Consider the following 23,368-nt stretch of genomic DNA (forward strand, 5'->3'; position numbering starts at 1 on the left):
TCACTGCTGGAGGTAAAATCCCACAAATACTGAGGTTGGAAAAGACCTCCAGGATCATTCCTGTGCCCCATCCCCACCTTGTCCCCCAGCCCAGAGCACTGAGTGCCACGTCCAGTCCTTCCTTGGACACCTCCAGGGATGGGGACTCCAGACCTCCCTGGGCAGCCCCTTCCAGTGCCTGACCACCGTTTCCATGAAAAAATTCTTCCTGAGACATTGGGGTTTGTCACGTGAAGAGTTCAAGACAGGACTGAAAATCCACGTGCCCGAAGCACAATGAATTGTTGCTTCTCTGTGTGTGTGTGTCAGGTCATTTTTTAAATCAATAATTCTGACAAAACGCAAGTTTTCTACTTGTGAAACCTCTAGCCAGCCTTGTTTTGCATGGCATCAGGGAAAATTCAAGGGAAAATGAATTATGCCCTGAAAAAACCCCACACACTATGCACCTGGAAACCCCCCCTGAATGTGGGGGCACTTCCCAGGTAACTGGGTGCCTTGGATCTGCTGTGCACCCCGAGGTGCAGAGTGGGCCTCCCACCCAACCTCCACTCCCTCACAGAACCAGGAATTTCACATCAGTGTCTTGCCCACAGTATGACAGAGAATTCAATAAAAAGGAACACAAGCCTGCTGCAAACACTACGGTATAAAAATACCTTAAAAAGAGCAAAAGCTGTCCTGCCACCAACAATTTTAAGCACAAAAATGAGCTGCAACATGAGCACCAGGCACTTCAACAGCTTTTCCTCAAATCACACCTTGATAACGATTCTTTATTTATTTGTGTTTCTAGCAGCACTGAATCAAAACCCTCACTCTTTGTGAAAAGCAAATATCTCCCTCTCTCAGCACATGGGGGGTTTACAATCCATTCCAATCTAATCTGTGGTCATTTTGGAACGGAGAAGGAAAACCTTATCTCAATCCTATTGTTCTAACATTTTAAAAACAAACCACTTGGTATCTGTAGCATTTTCAACTCACTCCCCAGCAGATCCATCCCAGCAAATGCTGAGAAATGGAGTTTTTTCATTGCACATTCGTTTTGTTTTGTGGGAGAAATTCTGCACACGCGAGCGAGGAGGTGACAAACTCGGATTATGTAAAACTATTGCAACAACAACTACAAGACAAATAAGCAGCAGCAGCAGCAGCATCACCCTTCCTGACACCAAATCCCTCCTAGTAATGGCTTCCTTGCCAAGCAGGAGCCCCAGAATCCCTTATTGCACATTGATTTCCTGCAGTTAGAGGAGGCCAAGGAACGCCAAACACAATCCCAGTCAAAGTCCAGGCACCACAAATTGGCCAAATACTCACAGGGCTTTGTCTGCTCTCCCCATCCCCTGCGCGTGCAGCCCGGCAGCGGGGTCGGCCAGGCTGGGAATTCAGGGATCCCAGCGCCTGGAGAGCAGCACTCCAGCCCGGCTCCTCCTCTGGTGCCCCCCTCTCCCTAGCGCCGGCTCCATCCCGCCGCTCCCCACGTCAGGATGATGTTACAGGTGACACCTCCCGCCGCTGATGTCAAAGCTCCGCTCCCGAAAGCGCGACCGACCGACCGCCGGCTCCCTGCGGCGCCCGCCGCCCCTCCGAGCATCACCTCAGCATCACCTCAGCATCACCTCAGCATCACCTCAGCATCACCTCCGAGCATCACCTCCGCATCTTCGGGGGCCCACGGAGCGGCTCCGGGAGGATTTCGGAGAAGCTCGTGGACACGGAGCCTTCCCCTCTCCGCCAAGTCCCCCGAGCTGCTTTAATTCCTTCCGGAACGCTGCAGCAAACGCAGCCTTTACGCCTCCCTCGGGGGGGAAAACGGAGGATTTCTACAGCTCCTTTCTGTGGCGCAGCTTAATTTGCTCTTTTCCTAGAGCGAAGTGCTGAAGGAACAGGGAAATAAAGGAGCGGGAGGCAGGAGTGAGTGGCTCAGGGATGCTCTCCCGAACATTTCGGAGTAAGCCGGGGGGCTGGCGATGCAGCCCAGGACCGGAGCTGATGAATGGTGCAGTGCTGCTGTTGGCATGGCAACTAAGGGAAAAAAAGCAGCACCATATAAGGAGTTGTGACATGGATTCTGGGAGCAATTTATACTAAAAGGCTCTAAGCCCTCGGATGCTTTAAAGCTGCAGCAGCCCCTTCTTGGTGGGCACAGGTTTCATTGTGAACAATGAAGGAATGGGCACAAATCTCCCGACACACGGTCGTGTCCAGCCTGGACACGTCTGCACTGGGAGAGCTGTGCCAAAACACAACCAAACAACGTGATTTTGCAGCACATTCAAATAGCTGGAATTGGGAAATGGAGAGATGATAATAACGACCCCAATGAATGCCTGTGGTAACGAGGGTACCACCGAGCCCTCCCAGCCCCACACAGGTGAGCAGCTCTGTCCACACAGAGCGAGGCTGAGATGAACCAAACTGCAGCACCATCAGGTGGCTGAGAGCCTGAGTGGCACTGCCACCAACACTGATGCTGCCACTGCTCCCAGGGACAGGAAAACATTCCCAAATTAATCCGTAACCCAAGCGCTGCTGGGCAAGGAAGGCTGGCGGTGCCCACGAAGCATCTCCAGGTACAGCAGAGCAGGGAAAGCCAACTCACACACAGCTGCCACAGCAAGCTGTGGGCAAGGCCAGGGTTTGTATTCCATGTACAGCACGGAGCAGGAAAACCACACTATTTTCCACAATCATCATCAGCTTTTCACTTGACACATGTGCTCAAAGAGACAATGCACTGGGAGGGAGAGGATCAAACACCAACACATCACTGCAGGTCTGGAGCCTGTGCTCAGCAACTGGAATCTCAACATTTAGAAATCCTTCCCTTTGATGACTCTGTTTTATTTGAAAAAACACAGAAACTCAGAATGGTTTGGGTTGGAAGGGACATTAAATCATCCAGTTCCACCCCCTGCCTCGGGCAGGGACACCTTCCACCAGCCCAGGTTGCTCCAAGCCCTGTCCAACCTGGCCTTGGACACTTGCAGGGATCCAGGGGCAGCCACAGCTTCTCTGGGCAACCTGTGCCAGGGCCTCCCCATGCCCTCACATCACAGAATCATCATTAAGGTTGGAAAAGTCCTTTAAAATCATCCAATCCAACCATTAGTGCAGCACCACCATCACGTTCCAACACTAAACCATGTCCTCAAGTGCCACATCCACATCCACACATCTTCTGAACACTTCCAGGAGTGGTGACTCCACCACTTCCCACATGTGCCAGCCCAGCTGGTTTCCCCCCAGCACTCCCACCCCTGGAGCTGGGCCTCAGCATCCCTCACGCTCCCACCCAGCTGAGCTGGTGCATCACTTTGGAGAGAGAGAGAACAAGTGGTCCCAGGGGCTGCAATCATTAATCCAGGCCTGTCAGCACTAAATAAGAAACAATTAAAAGTTTTCAAGCAGACAGAGCTCAGCTTTTTAATCCCACAATTACGACCAGCATCGGGAATATCGAACCATTTGCTGAAGGTACAGAGAAGGGAGGTGTGACAATCCTCATGGCTATTCCCAAGAGATGCAAGGGTATCCCAAGAGGGGTGGGGAGGTGACAAGATCCCAGCACTCCACATGACAGGGGTGATGGTGGCCCAGGGGATGTTGTCTGTGGGGACCTGGGGGCTGTTGAGAACCACAATGGTGGGTCCTTACTGGTGTCACTGGGCAGAGCAAGTCTCCATCCTGCTCTGCCCTGATCTGAAGGATCCAGTGAAAGAATACACATTTTCTTCAGCAAAGAGGCTGCTCTTAACTGCCTGAACACACCCAGGAATAGTCCTACTCACTTCTATGAAGTTTACTCTCAGGGAAAAGTTCCCACATTCCCAAAGCACAAGGGAAGAACGTTCTCAAAGCAGAGGGTTTGCCATGAAACCAGTTCCCTGGGCCCATGTCTTTGAAGACACAGAAGGAGCGAATTCCCAGTGGATACAGGAGGGATGAGAATCCAACCTGAAGCATCTAGGCTGGGTTTTTGTTAGAAAAACACCATTTCTTTCCTAAATTTCCTGCTAATATTCCCCCCTCCTCTCTCTGAGCACACACACGTGCTCTTTCTAAGAGAATCCTAACGCTTGCAGTCTGTCATTCAACGGGAAAAAAATAGCAAGAGCCAAGTACAGGGATGAATAAAATTATCCCTGTGCATATAAATGTGCAATATGTAAATGAACACTCCTTCCCGAGGAGGAGGAGGAGGAGTGGGGTGCGGCACAGGGCTTTGTGTGAACCCTCTGCACGTGCTGGGTTCCACAGGAACAGGAGAAACCGTGAGGAGCCGAGTTTTTTCAGCCCAATATCTCATTTATTAACCTAATAGGAGTATTTTTGGCACCGATTCATGAAAGCACTTAGAGACGTTCATCCCTAAGCACCCCTCCTGGAAAGCAATCCTGTCCTCCAGGTAGGTACACAGCATTATTTTCAATGCAGCCATTGGCTTTGAGGAAGAAATAACACACTTTTCATGTATGGGAGCACATTTAACCCCATTGTTTCGAAAGCAGTTGCTCTCTGTGCAACAAACACGGTGGCTTTTAAGTGCTAATTTTCTCCCAGACACCAAACAAAATGGTGTCTTCACTTACTTATCCTGGGCTGGGAGGGTGGGGGTTTTGCTTTCTTTTTATTATGTGTTTTTCACATTACACTTGCTAATAAAGCCGCCGTTGTAAAAAAAAAAATTATACTGAACAACATAAATTGAGGTTAAATGTGCTGATTTTAAATATGTTCTCAGCCAGTGCTAAACAAGAGGTGACACAGGCAAGAGGGGAGAGCTGATTACTTATGCTGACTATTACTTCACCCCTCAGAGCCACAATGACCTGAGTTTTCTTAATCACCAGACTATTCAGCAGAGTGGAAATTGCACCCATATGGAATATTTATCACCCTCTGAATCCAGCCAAGTCTCCATACCCAGCAAACCCAGATACCAAGATGTGAGTGACCTCAGCTCCTCTGGACAGAAACCCAACCCCCCGTGGAACGTGTTCCTGTGGCTTTTTACCAAAACCAGACATTTTAACTGCTTTAACTTCTTGGTGGATGAAAAGCTGACTCGGTTACCAATCAGCCAGGTTAGGAACTTTAAAAGTTTATACTATCATAGAATCATGGAATGGGTTGGGTTGGGAGGGACCTTAAAGATCATCCAGTCCCACCCCTGCCATGGGCAGGGACACCTTCCACCAGCCCAGGTTGCTCCAAGCCCCGTCCAACCCGGCCTTGGACACTTCCAGGGATCCAGGGGCAGCCACAGCTTCTCTGGGCACCCTGTGCCAGGGCCTCCTCACCCTCACAGGGAACAATTCCTTCCTTATATCTAACCTAAATTTCCCCTTTTCCAGTTTTAACTCATTCCTGCTTATCCTGTCACTACAGTTTCTGAGGAATAGTCCCTGTCTGGCTTCCCTGTATCCCCTTCAGATACTGTCAGGCTACTGTAAGTATCTGGTAAATGGTCTCAGGAATTAAAGCTCCAGGAAAAAAAATAAATGTATGAGACAATGAAGATTTTTATGCAGCAAACAGTCCCATCCTCTCCCCAGCCTCTCTGCAGATATGGAATTATGACAGGAATGGGGTAGTGCCACACAAAAGTCTGGAAGGAGCAAACAGCATGAAAAGCCCCTACAATTGGATAATTTCTCAACAATTTTCCATGCTCTGAAGGTCCCTTTGAAAAATCCATGTGGCAACTGTCAGGCAGACAAAAGCCTCTCTTTGTAACTTCAGTCTCCCAGAATCACCCTCATCCCTTCTCCGACAGAAATCACTGCTCTCATTGTGTAGGATTAACCACTGGGCAGCAGAACGAGACACAGGAGAGGAGGAAACCACCAGAGAATCACAGAAACACGGAATATCCGGAGCTGGAAGGGACCCACAAGGATCCTGACAGCCAGTGAGCCTGGGTGGAACCTCTCTGTGAGTTCACTGTTCAGCTCCTGGTGCCTTATTTTTATCTGAAAGCTCCCCCAGTCACATGAAGATTTTTGAATCAAGTTGCTTATCAATCCTGCCAGGTTTGGAGTGTGCTGTGATAGCATTTACCAGGCTGCCGTAAAATCAGGGAGGGTTATTGGGTGAAACTGGGGAGAAACACATCAAAAAATAGCTCAAGCTGTGAAGTTCGTCTTCACAAATCTAATATTAACTCCAAATTTTCTTTATGTTTTCGATCATTACTAATGAATAGAACTGAGGAGGGTCTTTATATAAACTGGCAGTCAATGTCCCCTAGCAAAAAATAAACCCTCAACTTTTTATCTGTTGATAAATGTTACTCCCCAGCCCCTTGTCCAACGGCATGAAGCTGTGCCAGGGGAGGGTTGGGACGGATGTCAGGAAAAGGTTCTTCCCCCAGAGGGTGGTTGGCACTGCCCAGGCTCCCCAGGGCAGTGGGCACAGCCCCAAGGCTGCCAGAGCTCCAGGAGGGTTTGGACAACACTCTGAGGGACAGGGTGGGATTGTTGGGGTGTCTGTGCAGGGCCAGGGGTTGGATCAATGATTCATTGTGGGTCCTTTCCAACTCAGGATACTCTATGATTCTTTTTGCCGCTGAGGGATATTTCTGCTTTCTAAATCTCTCAGATTAGTAGTAAATAAGAGACAGACCATAAGGAATAGTTGAGGAAATGTGATAAATACTCCGAATAACAAAGAGCAGAAGTGCTGCTTTCCCTGTTCCTTTCCACCTCACCCTATGAAAGCAAATTAATTCCTTTCATGACTGGTTGGAAGGATGGAAAATAGACTCCTTCCTTTTACAATATCAACAGCAAATTAAACTAATAATTTTAAAAATCTACTCCACCAATGCAGGGAAACACACCCTGAATTCCCAGTGCATCGGGAGCTCTGCCGGAGTCATCGAGACACGGATGTGCAGAGCATGAGCAGGGGTTTGCCTGGTACAGGCCTGGGTGCAGCTGGAACAGGGGATTTCAAACAGATGGAAAAGGGAAAGTATGCAAGCAGAAGACAGATGGAGTCACCTTCCCAATCCATATCCAGTGGAGTTTCGTGTGTGACCCCAAAATGGAGCTCTGAACAAAAGCCTGCACTTTTCTTCTCTTGCTTCTGGGCAATAACAGTTCTCAGCATTTTATGGACACCATCCTGGTCTGTCCCCAACCTTTCCAGGTCTACATTTCCCAGCATATCATTCTCAAATCTCAATGACAGAGGAATGTTTGAGCAGGTGAACCCCTGCAGCTCCATCCCACCCCATGGGAGGGTGAGCACAGGCTCCAGGGAGCTGCCCAACCCCTGAGGTTTGGAGGAATCCTCATCCCTCTCCTTGAATTACCACCTGCAAAAGCCACTGCTGGAATTCCAGGTCTTTTGAGGAACCACTGGGATGCTCCAAAGAGCAGCCCTGCCCAATCATGGAATTGTGACTCTGTCACAACTCACAATCTCTCCCTCTTGTTCCCAGTTTCTCGTTTCAACAGAGAGCAGGGGAAACAAAAGGCACCAAGTGTATCAGAGCTCCCTTGCAGGACAGATTATAGACAGTAAAAATGCTTTTTGGAGGTTTCCCTCAGTACAAGCACAGGACACTGGCTGCTTTTTCTTAACGGTGGGCACAGAGTGGGGTCAGATTTTAGGCAAAACACAAGTTTTTCAAACTGTTACCAGTAGAAACACTTTTTTTCAGGCTTTTATATGGATGTTGCACTCCAAGTGCTTTTGAAAATCCAACTACTTCACCATCTCTAGGTGTTCAAACCACAGTCCCAGAAAATCAGATAAACAAAACAGTTTAAAAATATGCATGAATTACAAAAAAAAAAAAAAACCACAACAACACTTTGCTGTAGAAGTTTATAATTTCTCTAATGTGCTCTCGGCATTCAAAATTTAAGCATCAAGTTCTTTGAAATTACTGTAACACTTTCCCTGTGCAAAAACCACAACACAAAGTTGAACTAAAACACACCGAGAAATTTCTCCAAAAAAACTAGAGAACGTTTGTAAACCAGAGAGATCTTTTTTCAGAACAGAAAGATTTCTCTGCCAGCACGAAATCCAATCCATCCCTGGGTTTGACCAAAGCAGCTGCTTTAACAAACGAGGGAATGACTTGGACACAGAAGCCCTTCAAAGCCTTTTTCTTACAGATTTTTGCACCAATGGACCTTAAAAGCCCCAGTGAAGTTTATTAAAGTCCTTACCAGTTAACTTCTTCACAGGTTGGAGCCGAACACTGATAGACTGATGTGTGAGTAAGGGGGAGGATGGAAGGGAGCGGGACATGCCCTCCATAATCCGAATGTGCTGCATACCTTCGGTCACTGGGAGAGGAGGAATTGCGTAGTCGGGTTCAAAAGCACAGTCGTTCTCTGTGGAGGTGCCTGGAGGGGAGAGAAAAACCAAAATGAAGTGGTTAGAAAGGGAGCAAGGGAGAGGATCCTGCTTTGTCATTCCAAGACAGGCACTGGCACGGGGGGAGCCCCGCGGCGGAGTCGCCTCGCCGGCCGCTCGCCCGTGTTCCTCCTGAACAGTGTTGGTACTTCCCTTAAAGAAAGTATACTTTGGAACAGCATCTCAGCACCCCTCTCTACAAGATGAACAGCAGAACCATGAAGAATTTCTTTCAGTATTCCTTATTTGTCTGTCAGAGTGTGAGAGTCACCAGTTTCCAACACAACGATTGTCACCAAACCGATTGGCTTTTAGATTGTGGGTTTCTAATAACAAACTCTTCCAGTTTAATTGATTTGCAATATGAGGACCTTTAGCCCCCCCAAAAAATCCCAACCCCCATATAAAATGGAAGAACAGAAGTCTCCAATAACAAGCACCAGCTCCAACTCTCCCCAGAGACACACAGAGCCCGTGTGGGGGTCACATCACCGAAGATCCACATTTAAGACACAAAATAACACGAAAACAAGTGGAGATAGAACAATAAAAGCACATATTACTAATTGGTGCAATCAATATTAATGACAAATGAAGGGCAGGTGCTCCAGATCAGTAAAAGTCAGGAGCCAGAAGGTTCCTCCCATTAGCTGCAGATACAGAAAGCTCAGGGTCAAGGACACCTGGATCTCCACCTCTCATCAGTAAGATGAACAACCTAACCCAGACTACTCATAATTCATCTGCAAAACCAACCTGAAACTGTAACATGAATATTTCATCACTAATAATGTGAGAAGGTCACGTTTCTGCCACACCGTTACGAGACGGATTTTGGCTTTTAGTGCCCACTGATGTTTTCCCTCCATAAAGATGTTCCTTATTGGATTTCCACTGGATAGCTGTGCTGTTCTCAATGGCTAGCTAGAATATGTTTACAAGAGAAAATGTAACTGCTGGATGGAAGAGGAGACAGACAAAAGTGGGGAGAAGACAAAAGGGCAGTGCCTCAAACACGTGGTGCTCCACAGGAGACAATGGACTCGCTGGATTCCCAATATCCAAAGGACAACGTGAACAATCCAACGTGCTGTTGGAAAAACCCACATGGAAATAACTGCCAAAAATCTTGGACTGGTTCCTGAAGGGTTCTGGGAGGTTGAAGCACCGGTGGCTGAGATCCATCCATTCCAGATGCCAACTTTCAGGAACATCTCTCGGCAGTTTTGTACCATCCTTTATGGGAAACGCGAACAAGCACTAACACCCTTCACACACACACTGGTTTTGACAGTTCCAAACACAGCTCTCCCTCTCTGCTCTCTGAACCCTCTCAGATACCACAAGCTGAACTTGCTGCTGACTCTGCCAGCCCTGTCAGGCTCCCTGGGAGCTCCAGGGAAGACAAACCACCACTGCTGCCAGAACCGGCGCCAACAAAACCAGCCTACAGAGGGTTTTCAAAATGCATTTGTTGGCACCAGGCATGAAAAAAAAAGATTTGCCACCACTGATTTTGATTCTTAAAAACTGTCTGAATTGCCTCAGGCCTGATTTTAGGGAACAATAAACCAGGGGCATCTCCTGCAGCTTAAGGTTTGGGAAAGACCTCCAAGTCCATGTGTGTTTTACTGGTTATTATGGTGTAAGCTCCCAGTGTCTTTCATCAATCTGCCTAAAATCAGGGCAGTATTTTATACAGAAATAAAGGAATTACTGGTAAAGTTTTCAGTAGCATTTCCCCTCTTAAAATTCAAATGCTTTACAACAAAACAGCGAACTTGCAAAACTCCCACGAGGTACCACTTTCGTTCACAGATGTCAAAATTTCTCTCACCCCTTGGCAGAGTAAATGAACACACACATAAGGTCACTGAAACAGTCTGAAATTTGTTTTGGTAAGAAAGAACACTGGGTTTATCAAACCCTGGAATTAGGGATCATTCATGGCTGAACTGGAACTTGGACAGTTTGCTTACGGAATATTTTTAACTAGAATGTTCCTGCAAAGGGCATATTTGAACTAATTAACTATTTCTTGAAGTTTTACAAGATAATCACAGAACTGTTCAGGTTGGAAAAGACCTTTAAGACCATCAAGTCCAACCATCAACCAGCACCATCACCATGTTCACCACAAAACTGTGTCAAGTCCCACATCCACACACTTTTCAAACACTTCCAGGGATGGTGACTCCACTGCTTCCCTGGCCAGCCTGTGCCAGGGCTGGACAACCCCTTCCAGGAGAAAAATGTTCTTAATATTCATCCTAAACCTCCCCTGGCACAACTTGAGGCTGCTTCCTCTTGTCCTGCCAACGAAGCTTTGCAGACACTGAGACACTTGAGCATCATGTGGTCAATGTGGAAGGTGGAAGAGCAAGAAGACAACTGCCCCATTTCAGCTGGATGCTTCACCCAAGGATAATAAACCCCCTTAACCCACCAGCATGAAAAATACCCGTTAACACGTGCAGACAGATTGCAAGTGATGGGGACAGAGCAGGGCAAAGCTAAAGATAATATTTCTATGGAGCAAAGAGACTCCTTCCACACTGCAGAAAGTCTGCACCTACAACTGCACCCACTGATCCAAAGGGAAGCATTTAGCTCAGAAGCTTGTTTCTCCAAGAAGTTGGAAGCTTTTTTGACCTTTTCCCCTTTTTTCCCCTCTTATGGTGACACTCCTTGCTAGTTCCTGCAGTTCCTTGACCCACTGAACAGGAACAGGTTGGTGATTCTTGGACAAGGATTTTCAACAAACCCCCACATCCTCTGCCCAAACCCACCCCTTTCCCATGGCAGGGAAGATCCTGAATATCCAGGCTGAAAGGGAACCTGAGAGAGCAAAGTGTGTGCAAGGAGTGTTGGAGGCAGTAACTCAGCTGCTCTGCCCCATAACAAGAAACCACATGGGCCAGACACAGGGAAGGACATCCCAGGGGAGCCACGGCAGAGGAAGGCTCAGCTTCCAGCAGGAACACAACAGCAACTTTATGGGAGCTCAGAATATGTGGGGAAGAGGAACATCAGGGTTCATTCTGCACCCTGAAACACAGCTCTTCGTACACAAGTGGTCACGGGGGGTGCGCAGCTACAGAGTCCCTGGCTCCTTCCTCATTTTATTTTCACTCTATTTTAAAAGCAGGAAATTCAAAATAACGAATTTAAAACAAGTAATTAAAAGATCCTATGTGAGCAGAGCAGCTGACACCTCACAGGGCTTCAGGGTTTTTTAACTCCCAGTTCTGATCGTAGCTTCACTCACTCATTTTGCCCGGGCGCTACTGGAATACTGCCAGAAAAGAACAATGCTCTGGAGAAAAGGCTTCCATAATAAGTCATTAGGACACCATGACAACAACAGACTTGAACCTAAATGAAAGGAAAATTATTGCTGCAATCCCAAAGAGAAAATAAGTCAATGCACGTAGCACCTACCAGAGCCCTGCTTCCCAAAAATGCTGCTCAGCCTCAAAGCCGTGTGAAAATCCAGCATTTGCACAATCCTCACAAATGAGAAAATGCTTAAAACTAAGTAAAGCTGTTTCAAAGGACACCTAAGCCAGCAGAGATGTAAGAGCTGGTGCTGTCAGGGACAGAAATCCCCATTACACGGCTTTGTGTGCTGTTAACCACCAAACCTACTCTGAGGGATGGATACTTGACAAAGGGTTTGTACAATTGTTATTTTAGTAACATAAATCCTATTTTTAGTACTATCTTCCTCAGACCTTTTGCCCAGCTCCTGCAGGATGAAGGAAACCAAAGCTGAAGATGTAACACGGGGTTGCTCAGTCCCCAGGCAGGTACACACAGGTCCTTCTCCATCCCATCACGGGGTTTGGAGAGGGATGATCTGGTTATGGAGAACCTGCCGGGTTCCCACTTTGCCATCAAGGGGAAGGCAAGTGGAAACTTGGAAACTAAGCATTGGTTTGGGCTGGGAAGAGCTGAAGAACTCCAGCACCATCAGCTCCCGTGTGTAACTCCCCAGTTGGAATACGGACACACCGTGCTCTGGAATTCGGACTCTGCAGGTCCACCCGTGCTGAGCCAGGAGGAATTCAGGTAAACCCCCTTCAACCACACAAAGGCTGTCTGGTCTGGGAATGCCAGCACGTTTGGGGGCAACGACAGCGGGTACAAAGCCCTTCAGATCACACAGGTTTACGAGAAACACAACACGTGGGAGGCACCGAAGGCGAACACACGAGACGAGTCCCCGAGGCAGAAGAACACTCAGGTTTACCTTGCCCAGCTCGGCTCTGACGGGAGTCTACACTTGCCTGTCTTCGGTCTGGTGGCTCCTCGTTCCCTCCATCTGCATGAGAACCAAAACAGCACAAGTAGAACATCATAGTGGACAGGTCAGGCAGATGCAACTTTTCCTTGAGTCCCATCACCTATCTGGGGAGAAGGGCAGGACAAAAGGTCCCTCTGGCAGACTGGAACCGGGGAAAGCGCTGCCCGGCTCTGCTGCTCCTTCCAGCTTCTCCCCAGCTCACTGCACATGGAATCCGTGAGGCCCTCGGGACAGGAGGAGGGTTTTAATTGCTCCTACTGACCCCCCGGGACATTGGAATGAAATAGGAACCAAATTGTGCATCTTCTCAACAAAAATTGTGCATCCTCAACGAGCTCCTCCACTCTGGACCATTATCTCGAAATATAAAAATATTGAGCATTGGAATAAAGAGATCTAGGAGAACAAAAAAAAAATTGGACTATGAAATTTGAAACTGTGTCCCTCTCAAATTATTTGTCAGCTAAAAGCTGGGAAGGCTGGGAAGAACAAAGCCACTGGTTACATCCTCTGAAAACTCTTTAGGAAAGCAGCTACAGTTCACAAATCCCAAACCCATCTGGATAAACGAAGAGTGGGACCTTGTGTACAATATTATACAATTAATTACAGGCTGCTCTTCATTGATCAACTGACCAGATTAGAAACAATAGATTCACCCATCAATACAGATGCTCGTGTTCATGGGATTTCTGGCAGCTGGGAGCACAAAGAAGCCCAGCTCTGCACAGTGGGAAGCAGCAAACCCAGGGGTTTCAAGTGCAGGATGTATTTCAGTGGTTCTTACCCCTTATGGCAGGGGAAGGGGAAGCTTTTAGAACCTTTAAAAATAGTTCTGAAATAACTGAATTCTTAAATAGCTGTTTAAAACCTCAATACTCAGGTTTAGCATTGAAACTTTCTGATGCTACTAAAAGCAGCTGCACTCTGATATATTTATAACTCTGGATATCTCTAAAGAAGTTATTTGTTGGAGGGTCCTGCTGTGCCATAAAGTAATTTATCAACTCCTATTATATGTGAGTTCTGTCTGGCTTAAAGGGAAGTTGTGAACTGCAGCACAAGAGCAGAACTGATGCAGGGACCAAAAATTTCAGTCTACTCCCATTCCCACCCCCCCAAAAAAAAGCAGGATCTCAGCCCAGGCTGGAGGAGGTTTTTTGTTTCCTCTTCCCTTCCCTTTCCAGCCCTCAGTTTCCCTGAAGCCCTGCTCAGGCACCTTGAACAGGTGCCAGCAAGGCCCTTTTCTGTCACCTTTGCATCTTTCCCTGCTGACAAAGCAGCTGCACGTGAAGGTCACTCAGCTACAGCAACCCCGAGTATCAATTTATACCAACTGCTCCCTCCCCCATAAGGCATCGACTGCCAGGTGTCAGGGGGGCCACAGGCCAGGACACCTCCCCTGCTCCCTTTTCCATTCTGGATGTGACACTGCAACCACCACTGCAAGTGGGATGTGTCCACAGGAGCTTTTATTAGCCTGGAGAGACCCTCCTGGGATTAGCTGCACTGAGCCTTCCTACAGAGAGCAGCACTGGCAGAGCCCTGTCTCTGGATCTGCACTGGTAACACCCAGCACTGGTCTGGACAATGCTGTGCACAGAGGCCACATCACCATCATCATCCTCCTCCTCCTCATCATCCTCCTCACTAAATGCCCACAGCTGCAAACTCCCATGGTCAACCTCTAAGCTGCAGAGAAAACAAAAACCTTTGAGCTCGGAACACAAATCCAAATGCAAAATAATTAAAAGGACTGAACGTTGCAAAATAAGACAAAGTCCCAACATTAAAATCAGGAGTAAAGCCCTGTATTTGTCCAAAGCCACCTGATCATCAGCAAAAGACAAATTTCATCCCTGAAAGTTCCCCCCATCCCTGGAAGTGTCCAAGGCCAGGTTGGACAGGGCTTGGAGCAATCTGGGCTAGTGGAAGGTGTCCCTGCCCATGGCAGGGGGTGGAATGGGATAAGCTTTAAGGTCCCTTCCAACCCAACCCAGTCTGGGATCTCTGATGACTCTATGAATCAATCTCTTTGATCACTTGGAGAGGAAACACCTCTCCTGTACCATCATATGGGAGTATCAAACCCAGCCCTGAGAACTGGCCAAGGCAGAGCACTGGGGGCACCAGACATGGGGTACAACAGGGAACCCCCTTCCAAACCTCCCAGAGCAGAACCAAGACATTTCACTCCTCCCCTATTTGACCTGAGAAAACCAAAGGAGCCAACACAGAGGAACCCAAAGGAGATGGGGATGAGAAGATCATCCAACCCTTTGCAGCACAAGACGACGGGACACACTCATCCCACAATTTTCCTGGGATAAACATGATTTTTCCTTGCAGAATAGTGGTTTATTCAACTTCCACGTGCGATCTGGGCCAGAAATAAGAGTGGAAGGTGGGTTTGGGCAGCAGCTGCTCCCCAACGTGCTCCAACACTCAGTGGTGGGACACAGAATGGTGACAATGCTCTGCCAAAGCCATCGGGGTGGAGAAGAGGAACAGCTGCTCAGGAGCCACAGTCTGGGACAGATCTCAGCAAGTTACATGATGTAGGAAGGGGGAGAGAAAGCTCACAGCAAATTAACTTCCAGAACGAATTTAGGAGGGTGGGAAAGGTAAAAATAAACCAGATGACTCAGCAGATATTAAATCTTCAGTCGACTCACGGGCGCTGCTGCATCTGGTGTGGCTGCAGCAGAGGAGGAGCTTGGGGGAAACCCAGGGCACCCTGGGGGGCTCATCCTCATCCAGTGGCTTTCAGGGAATATTTTAAGAACTCCCCCAGCCAGTGTGTAGCTCTCCCTGTGACAGAGGTCCAGCAGTGCAGGTTGGGCACAACCCAGGGGTTCACTGTAACCCAGGTAAGGCTGGTTTGGGAAGCCCTTTGCCCTCTGCCCATGGACCACCAACCCTCCCATCTGCCCTGCCCTGCCCATTCAAGGAAAAACAGTGGAAAACACGGAGCATCCTGCAGCAAAATCCAGGCAGGAGGGATCCTCCAGGACAGGAAAGAGGAAATGAAAATACTTGGAATAAAACATAAAAAAATACAAACAATGCCAGGGAGTGGAGAAGGCTGGCACCTGCAGAATTAACAAGTATGGTGAGAGGCACAGAGGTTGCAGGATGGGAAGGAACAGCCACAGTTAAGAGCTGAACAATGAACTATTTAATATTTTTCCTCTCTTTGCTACAAATCAGAATGTTGAGCACACTCAGCTCCTGGCAGTGGAGGATCAAGGTTACCAGGGAACAACAGCACACATAATTAAAGAGTTATCTTCAAGTAGATGCAAAAAAAAAGGAGAAATTACTGTTGCTAAGGGAATATTAATTCTCACGTTTTTCAACCTCTCAAGTGCTCGAATTTACAGTGTTGACAAAGTCCATCTCTGTGTGCACATCAGGGCTCTGTCACTCCAACAACACTCCCAGTTATTTTATTTATGCACAATTTTCGGCAGTTGTTAGGATTTGCTTCAGCAATAACTATTATTTATAGACATGACCTACTATCTGGACAACAGTTTGGGGACAGTATCACTCGTGGAGTTCAATCAACTCAGTTGCTGTAACGATTGTGAACGCGGTGAAACACCAGAGTTATCGACAAACCCCCCCCATGCAACAGCTAAAAGAGGTCACCAGCAGCAAATCATTGTTGTGAAATCATTGCTGGAGAACACAGCTGTCTGTGTTAATTTAAAATAAAGATCAGAACAGACCCTGGTTAAGGAGCTTCTACAGAAGCTGTAATGAGAAACAGAAAACAGATATTCTTCACAAATGCCACAAGGGAAGTGAATAATATAGTAAATTTTACATAGTAAATACTGATTCAGTAATCTATATTCTCTTTCACCTTGCCAGGAGAGGCAGGAAAACTTCTGTGATTTATTTATTTTTTTTTTTAAATCTCAGTGTTAAGTCCATTAAGACTCACACATTATTTTAATTTCCAAAAGATGCTGTCTCATCAGTGTCCAGCATTCCTGCAGCTGGGATGTTGGAACCTGGGGTCAGAAACCCAAAGAGTGCCTGGTTCTGTGGAAAGCACAGAGTAAATAGTCATGGCCATTAATCCTTTCCCTCAGTTCCAGAGGTTAAGGAAGCTCAAGGGTCAGGGTTAGTCACAGGTTCAGCAGAGCAGCCTCTCCTACTGTAACCAGGTCTTAGGAATGCTCCTGCTTCCCCTTCTCCCCCATCCCCACCCCACCAGTTCTCCACTAAAACCAGTGACACAACAAACCCTCCCAGTACACACAACAACTGGATTCATTGAATGGGAAAAGACTTTCAGCATTCCTAAACAAATCCACTGCACAAAACACCGCGTGGCCACGAGCACGAGGGGGCTGCCAACAGGAGCCAGACCCCTCTGCACCAGCACATCTGATCCCTGCAAACCCCACAGTTCCCCCAGTGTGATGTCAGCAAATCCCACAGCACTCCAGTGACCCCAGCAAATCCCACAGCACTCCAGTGTGATGTCAGCAAATCCCACAGCCCCTCCAGTGTGATGTCAGCAAATCCCACAGCCCCTCCAGTGTGATGTCAGCAAATCCCACAGCCCCTCCAGTGTGATGTCAGCAAATCCCACAGCACTCCAATGTGATGTCAGTAAACCCCACAGCACTCCAATGTGACCCCAGCAAACCCCACAGCACTCCCATGTGATGTCAGCAAATCCCACAGCACTCCAATGTGATGTCAGCAAATCCCACAATGTGATGTCAGCAAATCCCACAGCCCCTCCAACGTGATCCCAGCAAAGCCCGCAATGTGATGTCAGCAAACCCCACAGCACTTCCATTTGATCCCAGCAAACCCCACAATGTGGTGTCAGCAAACCCCACAGCCCAATGTGATGTCAGCAAACCCCACAGCCCCTCCAGCAGCACTTCCCTCCAGGTGTTCCCGTTAAAGGCAAACACAACAAGTTTTACATAAAATCAAGTGCCAGCATCCCAGTATTCCTGGTTTCCTATTTCATTTCCAACCCACACCGTGACCAAACGTCTCCCCGGACCCCTGATGTGACAAGGCAGTTTTGAAGGCAGATAATCCGGGGTGGGTGAGGCTGCTCCAGCACGCCGGGAAATCCGCAGCGGAGCTGGCAGAGCTCCACTGGAAGAGCTGATCAATACTTTAAATCCATATGGTATCAAAAAGGCAGAGAAGACTCACACAAAGCCAGTGCAGCCGTTATTTAGGGCTCCGATCCCAGCCCAGCCCGGCGTCCCTGCGGAACGTGTGCCCGGCACGGGGGCAGGCGACGCGGCTCCCGACTGCCATCGTGCCCCCCAGAGCACAAACACGGGGAAAATAAACCCCAAACCAAACGAATCAACCCCCCCCCCGGGGTTGGGAACCCGCTGGAACGATCCCGGAGCTGCCGCAGCCGGCGCTGGCTCCGACCCCGGAGCCGCCGCAGCGATGCCGGCGTAGGACGGGGAGCTGCAAATCTCAGCGTTCCCGATGGATTCCAGCCTGGAATGACACGATGGACTCCAGCCTGGAATGACACGACGGATTCCAGCCTGGTGAGGAGTGACACGTGCCAAACGATCCGCCCGCTGCTCCTCCGGGGTGAGCCGTGCCTGGAAAGGGGCAAAGCGTTCCCAGCCGGAGCGGGAGGGGAGGGGGGGGCCCGCTCTGGGACTGAAAAGGGTTATTTTGATCAAAAATCCTTCCAGGTTGTTCAGTTTGCGAGGGGGTTTTCTGCCTCAGAAAACCAATATTAAAATTACTATCACGCTCAAATTAATTCTTATAACGGAATAATAGAACTACTATTATTTTTGTTGTTATAATAAAATTAGCATTGTGGTAGAAATTGGTGTTATAATTAAAAAATAGCATTGTTATTAAAATCAGTGTTATGGTTAAAATTAGTATGATACAAGTTATTGTGATAATAGAAATCATTAAGTACTGCATTAAATTATTAATGCACCTACCCCTGCTAAAATAACTCCCTGGTGGGAGTGTTGGGGTGAAGGGGGGGCTGGGTGTAGTTGTGGGTATTGAGGGTGGAAGATTTTTTTCTGATGGAACTATAGGACAGACCTGGGTTATTAATCACTGTATCATTAAAATCCAGTTCCTCAACCACTTTTCAACCTGCTGAATCCCTTAGCACAGAATCATTTGGGTTGGAAAAGGCCTCCAAGTCCACCCTGTGCCTGATGGAAGTCACAGGAATGTTTCCCTAAGTATAATACTGCATTTACTAACTGCTGATCCACAGGCCATCAAGAGACTTTCTTCCTTTTTTTGCAAACAACCTGCCAGTATTTCAAAGGCTGTGCTTTGAAATACTTCGGCTAAATTGGAAAATTAATATACATTTAATTCGGATCAGGGTTTTAGCTCATTATGTGGGAAATACAGTCCCAGTGGCCACCAGAGCAGTGAGCAAATGCAGAGTCAGCACTGCCACGGGTAGGGACTGACTTCAGCTGAGTCCATGGCTTGAAAATAACTTGGAATACCATAAAATGTTCAACATTATGAACAGATACTGCTGAGCCCTGGCTTTAGCAGGGCTGATGGAGAGCAGGAACCTGGGGTCATTCCCATGTTGTTGACACCCCAAAGACCAGGACACAAGTGCTCCTTATCCCATTATTGCTTAGCAAACTACACGACAAATTTTATCCATAACTATAAAAATATATGTGCACTTGATACTTGGGGCACTTTAAAATGCCATTAATAAGTATCTTAGCTAAATTTATAAACAAAGGGTAGCTCCCCTTAGTGCCCACATCTATCCCAGCTCAGTAAGGAGTGATCTCCAGAGGAAAAAGCAATCCTTCTACACAGGAGATGGAAAACACAGCCAGTGATAAGACATTTATTTCAGATAAAATATCTGCTTTGCTATCAAACCAGAGAGGCTGACAACTCACCCCGAGCACCATTTGTCAAAACATTATTACTGCACCATTTTGCATTTTACTTCTAACTTTTAGCTTTGTTCTGACAAGCAGATGAAGACCTTTTGTTCCCAAACCATGAGACAACCAGAAGATAAATGAGGTTAACAGGTAATGAGGTATGTGGCCTCCACAGACTCTTCACCTGGACCTCTTCTGCTCCGAATTTTTCTCCCTTTAAAGCAACCTGCACCACCACCACTGCCCGTTGGGGCAACTTCCCCAAGCCCACGGGGTCATTCCCAAGTGACAGGCTCTTCATTAGCAAAGCAGCATTATGTCATACAACAAAAATGCAACTGTGACCTGAGGAGCACACCTTGGGAGCCAAACTTCAGCACCTGCAGTGCTGATCTGATACACCAGCATTTGCAGTTTGGAGATCCTGAGGGTTATCTTACAAGAAACTTTGTTAAAGATGCCCAAAATTCAGTGTTTGGGAAGAAGCAGCCAGTTGGAGAAGTCCCTCTGAAGTGTTTAACACTGGGACAGTGCCAGCCCTGCTCCAGCACAGAGAGATGGGACCGTTCCTTTGTAGAAACATGGAATCACTGAGGTTGGAAAAGCCCTCTGAGATCATCCAGTCCAACCATCCCTCAGCACTGCCAAGGCCACACTGACTCGTGTGCCCAAGTGCCACATCCACAGGGCTTTTAAATCCCTCCAGGGATGGGGACTCCACCCCTGCCCTGGGCAGCTGTGCCAGGGCTGGACAACCCTCTGGGTGAAGAAGTTTTCCCTAATATCCAACCTAAACCTCCCCTGGCACAACTTGAGGGTGTTTCTTCTTGTCCTGTTGCTTATTCCCTGGGAGAAGAGACCACCAGCTCCCCCCTCCTGTCAGGGAGCTGCAGAGAGCGAGAAGGTCCCCCCTGAGCTCCCTTTTCTCCAGGTTTTTCCCCTTCACCTTCCCTGCTCTCCAAAGTACAGCTTCCCACTCCCAGCTGTGACTATCCCTGTGTCACCTCAACCATGGTGACGTGGAAAACCATCCTCACAAGTGCCTGGAGGAACAGAAAGTCCCATTCTCAGCCACCCTGTGCTCACCCACCCAAGCCTTGCCACCTCCCATGGACCTCTCCAGCTGCCCCCACACCCTCGTGGGCTCTCTTTCACTCTGCCCAAAAGTGCCTCAGGATTTCTCCAGCTCATAATAAACCTGCCTCAGACACAACTTCCATGGGGGGAAACAGAACTTGCATTATCCTTATTCCCTAACACATCATCCAAAGCTAAAAGTTAAGCAGAAAGGTATGAAAACAAAAAAGTTTTCATTGACACTGAAGCACAAATAATTTCTTTTCTGGCAACAGAACAGAATGTCATCCTGGTCCTTGGGAAGACGTGGTCTCCTGTACTCTGGGATAAAGGAGAACTCAGTGCCAAATTGGGTTAGCCCAGAATTAAATCTGGCGACACAAAGAGAACGAGTTTTGAGGTGTTTCATCTTCCAGTCCAAAGACATATAATAATAAATATGTATGAGTGGGGAAAAGAGGTAGGAAAACATAAAAATAACCAGAATATTTCCAAATATCAAGGAACAACTCTACAGACAGTCCAGTTGCTCATTTTTTAAACCTTATTCCAAGGTGGGAAAACCCTTTGTCCTGTATGGGAGAGCTCTGGGGGGGAAGTGGAAGTGTGTTGGTGACGAGGGAAGGGGATGAGGGAAGGAGGCTCGGCCATGACTGACTCCTGAATTCCCTCCCTGTCATCACTGACTCCACTTGCTGTCACTCTCCATCTGTAAATTATAAAATACTTGTAGGCTCTAATAGGGCTGTCTGAGACCTTCAGCAACCACCAGCATTTCCAGCTTAAAATAAAAACCATGACAGATACACTAATTACTCCAACTGACTCACTATGTTAAAATGTCATTAACTAAAAACAATTAACACTCTATATCACATATTATTTTCTTAACCGCTACCACAACGCAAATTTTGCCTTTGCATTTGTGTCTCTCTAATTGGAAGTTCAAATGGCATTTTTAGAACAGCTTAGTGGTCATCTGTCCTAAAATTAGTTGAGAAAACTGGTACAAGTGACTGAAGCTCAAAATAGTCGAGGCTGCTGCCAGCACTCAGCGATCCCTGCACAGTGACAGAACGGGAACAGGGAGAGGGGTTTGTCAGGGATTCAAAGTCCTGTTGCAGAAGAAAAAGGCTCTGAAATCCCCCAAGCCCATAAGTGATATATTGAAAATATCATTCTGGCCTTGGTTGAACCCACAGGAATCCAAAGGCCATCCAAGGTCTTCCCCTGGGAATTCCCCAGAGCACCGGACCCCTCGGAGCAGGGGACGCTCCCCTCGTGTCGCTGGGGATGAAGGGCAGAGAGTGCAGGGGCAAAGCCAAGCCAGTGGGCACAGGTATGGGCATGGGAATGCTCCACAGGACACGGGCACACCCTGCTGCTGCCTCTGGGATGTGTCTGTCCCACCTCCCTTGGAAAGGAGGTCGTGGCGAGGCGAGGGTCGGTCTCTTCTCCCATGTAACAAGGGACAGGATAAGGGAAAACAGCCTCAGATTCTGCCAGGGGAGCTTCAGGTTGGATAACAGGGAAAATTCCTTCACTCCAAGAGTGGTCAAGCTCTGGCACAGGCTGCCCAGGCCAGGGGTGGAGTCACCCTCCCTGGAAGTGCTCAAACCATGAGCCAACGTGGCACTGGGCGCTGTGGTTCCGTGGGCACAGCGGGATTCGGTCAAAGGTTGGGCCTTGATGATCTTGGAGGTCTTTTCAAACCTCAGTGATTCTATCAAACCACAAGCACAGCCTACCAAAATCCCAAGTGAAATATTCCAAGGACTTGCAAAGGTTTAAGTTAACCCTGGTTTTAGACCTTAAACCTTTTTTTCTCGTATAACCCCAGCACCCCCCGTTTTAGAGCCACAGCTGCTACGGCCAGTGTGTCCTTCCTACACCTTCAATTAGCTTCACAGCTACCAAAACATTAATTTTGCCACACAAAACTGAGGAGTCAGTGCTGCTGATGCTCCTCAAGTGATTTTTCCAAGCTCTAGGAGCAAATTTTGTGACACTCAGCAACTGTGTCCAGAACGAGTCCCTCCTTCCATCTGTGGACCAACCACAACACTTCACCTGCCCAAGGTATTTAATTCAATTACCTTGGTCAACCCTATTGATTCATCTATGACTTATGCAGGACATTGATTTTTGGCAGAGCATTCCAGCACATCTGGAGTAGGATTTGGCACCATTAAAAGGGATCTTCCAGCTTTACACGTGCACGTGATAATCACTGTGGTGGTGTCACAATTAAATGTGCTGGGACAGGCTGTCTAAAACCCTTCTCACTCTCCAACAATAACCATGGAGTATTTAGCATTGGAAGGGACCTGAAAGGCCATCTAGTAAATGATGAGGGTTTTAGTACTGAAAAAAGTCATTTACCTACAGTCTGAGTCTGAATTAGCCAGTGCAATGACAGTCAGATAACTAAGGGGGAAAAAAAAATCCCATCTGAAAGCCTTTTATTTCCCAGCATTTCATTGTTTTCTCCCAGATGCAACAGTGGGTATTATTTCCATCAGCAGCTCATGCTGCATTCTGCACTCTCATACTGCAGTGGAATTAACTCTCCCATCCCATCTCCAGTAAAAACAAGCACTATCCATGTTTTTAGAAACACATCAGTACTTTTTATCAAAGTTATTTCAACCCAAAGCAACCAAAATCCTTCTTCCAGTCTGTTATCTCC

The 23,368-nt window shown here is 47.6% G+C and overlaps 1 protein-coding gene and 1 long non-coding RNA gene across 9 annotated transcripts in view; one reads left to right on the top strand and one right to left on the bottom strand.

The window, feature by feature from the left end:
- TANC2 (tetratricopeptide repeat, ankyrin repeat and coiled-coil containing 2) overlaps positions 1–23,368 on the bottom strand; it is a 237,981-nt gene that overhangs the window by 139,400 nt on the left and 75,213 nt on the right. For 4 of the 8 annotated variants that reach the window (XR_004360907.1, XM_032710999.1, XM_032711001.1 and 1 more), the window contains exons 4-5: positions 12,638–12,709; positions 8,196–8,375 (exon numbers count right to left, since the gene is read on the bottom strand). Coding sequence is in view for 6 of the 8 variants with exons in the window: in XM_032710999.1 (XP_032566890.1) it covers positions 8,196–8,375; positions 12,638–12,709 (252 nt within the window). In the remaining 2 variants the exon portion in view is untranslated. Of the gene's footprint in view, positions 1–1,660; positions 1,871–8,195; positions 8,376–12,637; positions 12,710–23,368 lie in introns of those variants that run through there. The other 4 variants (XM_032711003.1, XM_032711002.1, XM_032711004.1 and 1 more) reach the window with 4 other exon arrangements.
- Positions 17,184–19,760, top strand: LOC116798513. Its single transcript, XR_004360910.1, has 3 exons — positions 17,184–17,221; positions 17,559–18,289; positions 19,696–19,760. It is a non-coding gene; the product is annotated as an uncharacterized LOC116798513 (long non-coding RNA).

The sequence above is a fragment of the Chiroxiphia lanceolata genome, chromosome 26 (assembly GCF_009829145.1).
Source record: "Chiroxiphia lanceolata isolate bChiLan1 chromosome 26, bChiLan1.pri, whole genome shotgun sequence".
Taxonomy (NCBI): Eukaryota; Metazoa; Chordata; class Aves; order Passeriformes; family Pipridae; genus Chiroxiphia; species Chiroxiphia lanceolata.